The 10,570-nt window shown below is 31.6% G+C and overlaps 1 protein-coding gene across 1 annotated transcript in view; it reads right to left on the bottom strand.

The window, feature by feature from the left end:
- LOC108910287 (lysosomal alpha-mannosidase) overlaps positions 1-9,131 on the bottom strand; it is a 33,365-nt gene extending 24,234 nt beyond the window's left edge. Inside the window, exons 1-8 of the mRNA XM_018714850.1 lie at positions 8,991-9,131; positions 8,830-8,932; positions 8,659-8,740; positions 8,373-8,558; positions 7,797-8,002; positions 4,689-4,828; positions 2,489-2,622; positions 2,229-2,436 (exon numbers count right to left, since the gene is read on the bottom strand). Of these exons, the coding sequence (XP_018570366.1) occupies positions 2,229-2,436; positions 2,489-2,622; positions 4,689-4,828; positions 7,797-8,002; positions 8,373-8,558; positions 8,659-8,740; positions 8,830-8,932; positions 8,991-9,101 (1,170 nt within the window). The 5' untranslated portion in view covers positions 9,102-9,131. The remainder of the gene's footprint in view (positions 1-2,228; positions 2,437-2,488; positions 2,623-4,688; positions 4,829-7,796; positions 8,003-8,372; positions 8,559-8,658; positions 8,741-8,829; positions 8,933-8,990) is intronic.
- Positions 9,132-10,570: the final 1,439 nt, after the last annotated feature.

Here is a 10,570-nt window from a genome sequence, read left to right on the forward strand (position 1 = left end):
CACTGTGTGGCAGGTACCGACTGATACTCCCACCATTTGTGATAAAACACGTACAGAAGTTCTTGGCGCATTTTCCATTATTTGTTGGACATTTTCTTTTAATTCTTCAGTCCGCTTTTTAGGTCGGCCGCTTCCTTCTTTTCTTGTTACACTGCCCGTTTCACGAAAAACATTAACACAACGCTGAACTGCACTTTGAAAAATTTTGTACTCAACAACGCCGGGAAATTGATTTTGAAATTCTATGAAACATTCCTCAATAGAATACTTCCATATTCCATCAATCTTGCGTCCATTTCTAAAGTAGGACTCTATGATAAACACTTTTTGTTCTTGAGAAAACACCATTTTAAACGCTTTTTAAAACGAAAATATTCAAATTGATAGCGGCGATATAGCGCTTTGACAGATGACGTTTAAGTTCATTTGCTATACGCTACGCCCTACGTCCAAATTTTCAGAACCAACTTGACCACGTTTTTATTTGAACGCTCGTTATAATAAAGTTGAGGAAGCCAATTGGAGTTTTGTTACTGATACATGTATTAATATAGACATAAAGGTTGAACTTTTTCTTAAGGTGTTACTCGATGCAATTGAAATCTGTCTACCAATGAAAACTAAGACGCAACGTAATTTCAAATCTAGTGATACTGCTTGGTTTATTTAAGGGCTTGCCACTATCAGAGAAAAATTAAATTTCTTAAGAGACGTACATTGTCGGCATTAAACCTCCATATCCAGAGAAACCATAAATTCCTATCACAATAAGTATCGTCTTGAATTATCTGAAGCCAAAAAAGCGCCAATGACAACTATACATCTACTAATAAACAAGCAGCAATGTGGAACCTCATAATAAATAAAAATGACCTGTTCACCTGTAAGCCATTCATTAAACGATAATGCCTTCAATACTTATTTTTCCAGTATTGCAAAGCGTATTTTGAGTGAGCTCCCGCTTCTCAACCGAGTTTTTGACTGCCCCGAGATCACAAACGACTTTTAAATTCAGAGAGTTGTCTTGTAATGAAGGGATAACTATTTTAAATAAAATAAAAACATAAAAGTACTTCTATGTTCCAAACTTGGAAACTCTTAAAAACATTATAATTTTTCAAGTATTTAAACTATTTAATCAATGTATTAGCTCCAACGTATTTCCTGCAGCTTTCAAGTTATCCAAAGTATCTAACTACCGACCAATATCTCTTGTTCCCGTTCTGGCAAAGGTTTTCGAAATTGCCTTAAAAATGCAAATTGCAGAGTTTTTTAGGTTTTAGGAACAAAAGGTCAACAACTTTGGCTATTAACCAATTGACTACGATTATTTTAAACAATTTCAAATCAAACAATGTTGTCAGTGGAAAATTTTACGATTTGACTAAGGCATTTGACTGCGTGTCCCACAGAATTCTCTTAAATAAACTGAAATTTGAAGAAGAAATTGAGTCTTATCTATCGAACAGAACTCAGTATGTTTTTTATAATTCTTGTTCTTCACACCTAACGGAAATAGTTCGTGGAGTTCCCCAAGGCTCAGTATTGCGCCTTATTCTATTTTTTATCTATATTGATGATTTACCAAATTGTGATATAACTACTGATTTTATTTTATTTGCCGATAATGAACCACTTTAAACTCAAATAATAACTTAACTAAACTCACAGAGGATTCAGTGGATGCACTGCCGCTGATAAAGAACTGGTTTATTACTAATAGATTGAACTTAAATGTTGACAAAACTCAATCTTTGCTTTATACACTTCGCCCTATCAATACTTGTGATAACTCAAATAGCATTAAATTTCTTGAAGTTCACCTTGACACTAAATTGAGTTGGGAAAACATGTCAATGATTTATCCGCACGTTTATCTAAGAATATTTTCCTATTGCGTAATTTGGATCGTGTAGTCTCTAAGCCTGTACTCATGTCTGCATATTATGGTACTTTTCACGCTACCACGACTTATACAATTTTGAACTGAGGTTATTCGTCTCAGTAATAAAATTTTTGGTTTACAACGTAAATGTATTAGAATTATAGCTGGAAGATGAGAGATGATTGTCGAGAGCACTTCAAACTGCTAAATATTCTTACAATGCCGTCAGTTTACATACTTGAATGCCTCGTTTATCTCAGATTTTTTTTTTGTTTTCCTTTAATTCCTATATTTTCCAAGTGGGAAGATTTAATTGGAACATCCTGTACAATTTCCCGTTTACCTGTAATATATTATTGCCGCTGCGCTCAAACCGTTTAACAGTGGGTCTGGATGTGTAATATCCTGACCAATAAGCGTGATCGTTTTCAGCATAAGGAAAGAAATCTTCCGTGGTTACGTTTAAGTCAGGCTTAGCCTTCATAACTGCTTGATAGTAACAACTTGGAGTCGAATAAAAAACGTTATATTTTTCATTATTTCGAAAGCCTCTAAAAAGATGAATTAAGTTAGATATTTTTTTGATTATGGCTTTAAACTTACTTTATTAATTTATCTATATTCATGTAATTTCTTTCCGCTGCTTGATATTGGAAATCTCCACCCATACCAAATAAAATATTATTGGTTCTATAATAACTGGAATAATTGCTGATGTATTCAGAGAAATCCTCGACCTGAAACGTAAATCTGTAAAGGTGCCCTTATTTTATAATACGGCGGTCATACATAATCTAGTATGCGTTTATAAACGAAAGAAGCTCAAAATAACAGTTTGCATAGTGAATTACTTTAAATTAAGCTTTATCTATGTGTGTATTTTGTTTCAATTCCAGTAGTCTTAGTAAGTCAGAGAAGAATAAATTAAAAATAAATAATAAATATTCAAATAAAAAGTAACATTAAAATATTACTCGCATGATGTCTTCATGGCAATCAAATATAGTTTAGGCTTTCATGGCAGTAGTCAATGGTTGAACAATTTCCAGCCACATCGTTGGTTTAGGCTTCTTGATGTTTCGAGAGACATATCGCTGTCTTCTTCAGAAGTAACTCTGAAACTGTGTGTGGCTTGTAGTTATTGATCCGCATTGTTCCGGTTCTTGATTTTTGCAGATGAGTCGTTTCTAAGTTTCCTCTAACCCCTCTTCTAACCTTGTGGATTCTTCTCGATTTCTAATTCTGATTTTTTCTGTGTTATATTGGGAAGGCTGTCCCTATCTTTCTTCGGGTGTTGTAAATGGTATTAATATGGAGTTTCCTTAAGATGCCTTATATCTTGTCAGTACATCCTTGTACATAGGGCAGATACGTCACTACGTCTTTCCATATCCTAAGGTGTCTTTCTATTGTGTTTCCATTTCCTCAGATCGTAAGCGCTGTAGTTACTAATCTAAGTATTCCGATTCGTAAATGATCAGTATTCGATGCACCAAAGTGTTGACAATACCCTGTTTGTTTGTAAGTTGGCTTTATGTTAACACTATGTCTGATTTTCTCTTGACAAGGACATCTAGGAACGAGAATGTATTCGGATTTATTTTATCGATGTGATTGATCCTACCATATTGGTGTATCCATGGGGTCAGATAATAAATGTATCGGTTAGGTATCTAAACAAACGCTTGCTTTAAAGTTACTGATTCGAGAGCTTCTCGAAGGCTTTCATGTAGATATTTAACAAAGCTGGGAAAAAGGTGAACCCTTAGCTGCTCCTCCACTTTCTTCATAAAACTGATCTCTAAAGGAGAAGAAGGTTAATCTGGTGTACAAGTTTACTAATTCCACAAAATTCTCATCCTTGTCATCTGCAATAACCCTTAGATGAAGTTCTTCCAAAGCATCTTTAATTTGGCATATTTCTTTAATACTAGTAAATGTCATCATTGTGGATGAAATACTCCATATTGAAAACAATGTTGAAAGTGCACAGAAACATGTATCTAAAAATATGATAAACTAATTGCTTTTTTTGAAAATTTACTCCCAAAACCACAAATCAACAAACGATACAGTTTTCGAACAACATCATGAAATTTTTAAAGGAAGCAAGATTTAGCGATGAAGGTAATAGTTAACTTTTGTAATAAGATCTTGATCTACTAGTTCCAAATCTGTTTTTGTACGTTCGATAGACTTATCGGGTTACGCAGATAGAAAGCGTACAGTGCAGCCTCCTGAGATTAATGCAATGTCAGGAATACCTGCTGCAATTGCTTCTTTTCTTAATTTATTTGATGGTTTGTCCGGTCACAGTAAGAGACGTTTATCAACTACGTAACTGGCGGCAATCTTACGACGATCAAACACCATGGTGTCCGGAAATCATCCATCCATCAGATCATATTATATAGCTCATACAATTTTTAATGGTCCCTAGTAATTTCGGAAAACGACAGCGCTATAAAACATCCCGCTAAGTGTAAAATATTTGTCTTGTAACAGCCCAAAACCGCAATTCTTGTTAAATTTATAGTCAATAGTCAAGAAGGTAATGAATTGAAGCAATCGTCAAGAATTGATAACCTATATTTTGTGTCTGCATGAATCTTGCTCTAGAAATCCAAAAATTATTTCAGTGTTTCATGTCAGAAGAGAAAACTCGTCCCGTGCAGAAATGTGAATAAAATAAAAAATATATGTATTTGTTATAGATTGAACCATTTCTGCTTAAAATCAACTATTGATACTAGATTCTGTATGACCCCCGTACAAATAACTTAGGTAATCAAAACCGTGGTACCTTTTTATCGAGGTTGTAATCAAAACTTTCCGGATCATTATTTATAGCATCGGAATTGCATTGCAGATAATCCCAACAAAAACCAGATGGAGCAAAATATGAATCGGTCGAGAAAATACTTGTGAATATTTCGCTGTTGTCTGCAAACGAAACGGGCTACGGTTAAAACCATTATTTAATAGAATCTAGGTATATATTTTGTTTCAAGTCAAAATAAATTAATTCTGAAACATAATAGAGGGATTTTTCAATAACTCTGACATCAATTATAAACAAAATGTTTCTCACTAAATCAATTTTAAATAAATTAGCGTTTGTAGCGTCCTCAAAAATATCAAATATCTCCCAGGCTAAACGTGACAGTAATAAAGATGCGGATTTCAACACTTCTTCGATCATGGAAAAAAAACCGTACAAAAAACCTATCTTATTTAAAACAAAGCACATCAATTAGTAAGACAGTGGTTCCAAGCTTTGGATCATAGATAACCTGATTTTTTTAAAATTAAACACTATGTTAAATTTCACACAAACAGACGTAAAATTTAATTTCTTTTGATTTTATTATATTATGATATATTTTCTACATTACGAGATATACGAGATTATTTTTGATTACTATTCTCTCGTCTGTGCTATTTAATGTGATCATATTTAATAGGATAAGAAAATAAAATCCATCAAGTGTTCAATATTGAAAAAATAAAAATTCAAAATATTTTGTAAATAATAATTTAGATATATAAGGACTATATCAGTAGAAGTTTTAAAAACATGGTATTTTTAATAATTAGTCGTCGCGATTTCTTCTATAATAAAATTTTGTTCGTAGGTACATACTTTATCTTTAAAAAATTAAATTACCTACCAATATTTTTTTTATTCGAAAAAAACAGTAAAAAAGTATCTCACTCTAGAACCTGCCTCATAAAGCATATTGAGAATTTTTCAAAGAAAAAGAAAGGCTGCTCTTTTTCAAAAAGCACTATTTTGGTTAAAGAATCAAAAAACACTCCAAAATATTAAAAATGTCTTATTTATACAGTGTGGGCCATTAGTGTGACAAAGTAAAATAACTCCCTTGTTATTCATAATATAGAAAGAAAGTTTATATAAAAGTTGCACAAAATCAAAAACCTAAAGGACAAAATTAATTTGAAACACATAGGGCGATTAGTAAATACGGGACACGCCAGATATTACATTTTTTAAATGGAACACCCTGTATATTTTTAAACATATAGATTTCTGAGAAAATTCTATATATGGCAATATAAATATTTTAACATTTTAGTGCAGGGTTGTCAAGTTATGTAGAAAATTCTTCGAATTTTGGAAAAAACATGGCTTCGAAGAAGTTGTATTAATTTTCAACTACTAACACTTGGAGCAAAAATATTTGACATAGTTATAGATAAATGTTAGGCAAACACTCCTATATTAGCTGATATTGATATTTTATACAGGAAATTTTTTATAATTCGATCAATTTTGGAAAGTTCAAACTTGATTTTCTAAAATTTTTCAAATGGAACACCCTGTATTTTATTCTATTTTATTCGCATATCAGTCCACTTCAGCTTTTATTAAATCTGTTCTACACCTAAAGTTGTTAGTTTTTAAGATATACCTAGCAAAATTTCTGGAAAAATCTATTTTTATTATTTTCACATTATGTCAACTTGTCAGTTCATAATTTATCATTCCATTTTGAGTTAATTTTATTATTTAATATTTATTTGTGGTATTCTATAAAATAGTAAAAATTAAGTTTTTTCAGAAATTTTAGATATAGAACATGCTTAATAAGAGCTGAAGTGGACCGATATGTGAATAAAATAAAACAATAAAATACAGGGTGTTCCATTTGAAAAATTTTAGAAAATCAAGTTTAAACTGTTTAAAAATGATCGTATTATTAAAAATGCCCCGAATAAAATATCGATATTATCTAGTATAGGAGCCTTTGTCTAACATTTGCCTATAACTCTGTATTTTGTTCCAAGTGTTAGTAGCTGAAAGTTAATACAACTTCTTCGAGGTCGTGTTTTTTCCAAAATTCGAAGAATTTTCTACATAACTTGGCAACCCCGCACTAAAATGATAAACTGTTTAAATTGTCATATATAGAATTTTATCGGAAATCCATATGTTTAAAAATATGGAGGGTGTTCCATTTAAAAAATGTAATGTTTCGCCTTTTATGTTTCAAATTAATTTTGTAGTTTAGGTTTCTTGATTCTGTACAACTTTTATAAAAACTTTATTTTCTGTATTATGAGTAACAAGGGAGTTATTTTACTTTCTCACACTAATGGCCCACCCTGTATATATTTTTTTAAATACAACTACATTTCAAAACAAAGAAAATAAAAAAGTTTATGATACCTTTAGTTTGTGCCAAGTTACAGGTTTTTCAAATTTTTTACCCAAAATATTTCATTGCTCATAACTTTTTGGGAAGTTGAAATTAAAATTTGAAAAAATTCATGAAAGCTATTCTAATTGGGTACTAAATAATACCAAAAAATTAGGAAAATTAAAATTGCTCGGGTCACGACCTAAGTGATTTGGCATCGAATGTCGCATATACAGGATGTCCGTTAAAAAATGGGCCGAACTTTACCACTAAATTCTACGACGAAAATTAATGAGGAAGAGTTGATCATAAACGCTTAGGTTTCGAGATACAGGGTGTTGCAGTTGAAAAAATAAACATATCTCCGAAATATGCCTGAAAACCGTTTTTATATCTTCAACTTCAACACTTTGTATCAACTAAGCGCAACATTGTATATGATTTTTCTCCATTAATTTTCGTCGTAGAATCTAGTGATAAAGTTTGGAACATTCTTTAACGGACACCCTGTATAATGACACTTTTGTGAATAACTAAATTCTTTTGTATTTTACATATTTTTCCGCATTGTGTACAGGAATTTATAGACATACTATGTTATGTTAAAAAAACGTTTCCTGGTTCTGTGATTTAATTTCACCAGAAAATATTTATATATTTAATATTTGTCTTTGCATACTCGCAAACAAGAGCTAAAGAGGTGCGAATTTCGCGTGAATCCTGGTTACTTTAGAACGTCGAGTGTTTACCTAACTCAGCGCTGCTTCTCCACATGAATTCTAAGTTTCTGTCAAGAATCCTTCGATCCTTTTCAGATTTACTCAAGCGGACAAAAAAGACTGCGTCGAAGCCCATTTGCTTAAAAATCGATGCTTGCTCTCTGCTGTGGCCAAAAGGATCAATTTGCCAGCCTATTTTTGGCCGTCCGCATTCGCCGAAAGTATCATTTAAGAGCCTGGAACGAAACTTTATGTTAAGAGGTGTAATAAATACAGTAACTTGGATTTCTAAAGATTTTATTACAGATATGTAAATGTAAACTGAAAGAAAGTTTGAGGTCTTCTATCGACTACACTTGACTCGCGCTATTGATTACTAAAATTCCACAGGATTATTGAAATTGCTTTCTACATGTAAGTAAGTTTTCCGAAATTAAAAAAGAAAAAACCTTCCAAAATGGATATTCAGATGTTTTAATGACATTTTTCTTTATAGGAATAAACTGTCAAATATTTCAATAATTCAAGATTCAAGTCAATTTAAATTTAAGTTCATTTTATTTTCAATCATCTTTACTGAAGTGGAACTTATCGTAATTATTTTACCTTAATCCCCACGTGAACTGATTGATTGTTGATTGATAATTAGTACATGCCTCGTCATTCATTGACCATCCCCCACCCACCATTTCTATTTGACCGTTTTTAACAAAGGTTCTAAATACATCTCGTTTTTCTTCATTTCGATCTTTCCACCACTTCCAAAAAAAGGCCGTTTCAACCTGAATATACCTATAAAATAAATAAAATACATAATAAAACGATTGTGGTTCAGATAAATTGAAGCACTCGAAACAAGATAGTACAGACAAATAATTTTTTAAACACTAACCTTCTTTTCTCGTCCCTTTTAAGAGCTTGTAAAACAGAATCAATAATATACTGTACACCAGCGTTGTGAATACTATCGTTTCCTAGAATAATAAATTCAAAATGAAATTCAAGTTAATGTGAACAAAAACGATGAACAAACAGTTTTACGTAGATATAAATTTCTACTTACTGCCATAATAATATTCTTCAATAGTTTTAAGCCAGCCGACGTCATCATGGGAATGAGGAATAAGATGTACATTTATTTTATTCTCATCTAGTTCATGGCATTTCTATATTTAATAGAAATTAGAATACGTGTAAATTGGAATCGCTCAAATTTTTACTCACCTGCAATAGTGCACAAGAATCATCCTGTGTGTGAAAATTATCCCAAAATGGAAAGGAATTTGTTGTGGCTATTAACACTATAATGTAAAAAAATGTTCCTAGACGAAACATTATTATAAACGGTTCGAACTAGACGGTACTCCGTTCAGATCGATAGTAAAAATTATATGAACTCAAATGATATCTAGTATCAGTAAATGTTATGAAAGATAATCAAGGATAATACCTTTGATTTAACATTAAGTAGGAAAACAATAAATATTTTTCATATTTTAACAGCAGATAATTTGGGAACGATTTTTTTTTATTAAATTGGGTATTTTTTCGTAACGGAAAGTTAAAATAAATTAAAAATAATTGATAATCTCTTGCGACGGGGAATGTTTTTAATGAACTTATTTTTCCTAGCCAGAAATAAGTACCTCACAGTAATATGGTAAAAATTTAATTCTCTTTGCAAAATTTCAAATAAAGAGTAAAAACGTGTGAGAGCTAATAATCGAATATACAGGCTGTTACAATGTCACGCGAGGCTGCCGTAATAACGAAACTGCTTTGAAACATACATATAAAGTGTATGTTAATGTTTGTAGAAGTATACAAGCCGGGCTAATATTTCTATTTTTTATAAAATCTAAATGAAAATCCTTTTCGCGAACGTCAGTTTTTCGGTAATATTGCAAGTGCAACTAAAAATTTCCAGATTTATTTAAAGCCGTTTGACGTTGAAAATTTTTCTTTGTAGTCAATCAGTGAATATGCTTCACATATTCTCAATGTCACGAGCCGCCACTGCCTTACCGGGTTGCCTTTCATTAAAAATTCTTGCAGTTACCGGGGCCATTTAGTCCAGTTACTCAGGGTCCTTACCTCCGAATTCTTTATAACTGAACCGATTGACGTGAAATTTTGACTGAATGTGGGGAATGCCTCAAGGAACAAAACTTATATAGTGCCGAAGTGTGCTTTTGCCCTGGGGGTGGTTCCCACCCCTTCTTGGGGTGGAAAATTTTACGCCCAAAATAACCACAGGAATCGATACAGGAGTCAATTTTAAGTAACAAATGTTATATAAAGTTTTTTGGATAATCTAGTTTTTTGGTTAATTTTAAAAATTTTTTAAAAAAGTTCGATTTTTACGCTGTAACTTAAAAATTAAAGGGTGCACGAAAAAAATACAAGAGTAAAAAAATTTAGCTTCATTTTTGCTAAAGATTTTGCATGTTTTATTATTCCTCTAAAATTAATATTAATCGAGATATCGCTATTTTAAGTTATCATATGAATGAGAGAACCACCCTTTTCGAGCCCTTTAAACCCTTCAAACTTAAAAATGAAAGGCTTTAAAAAAGATCAACTCAACAGTTCATGTAGCCCTGCAAAATGAGCCTTTGTGCGATGAAAAATCTTAAAAAGTGAAAGTTTTCATCGAAAATTAAAACACCTGTATAGGTGATAATTTTCGGAAAATATATATAAATATATAAATAAATGTAAGGGGTAATTTTTAAGAGTTGAAAAGTTGCAATAAATTCAAAATTATTTTATAAGAAGGGAATAAATGTTTATTTAATACGAAT

Source organism: Anoplophora glabripennis, unplaced genomic scaffold, assembly GCF_000390285.2.
Source record: "Anoplophora glabripennis isolate ALB-LARVAE unplaced genomic scaffold, Agla_2.0 scaffold386, whole genome shotgun sequence".
Taxonomy (NCBI): domain Eukaryota; kingdom Metazoa; phylum Arthropoda; class Insecta; order Coleoptera; family Cerambycidae; genus Anoplophora; species Anoplophora glabripennis.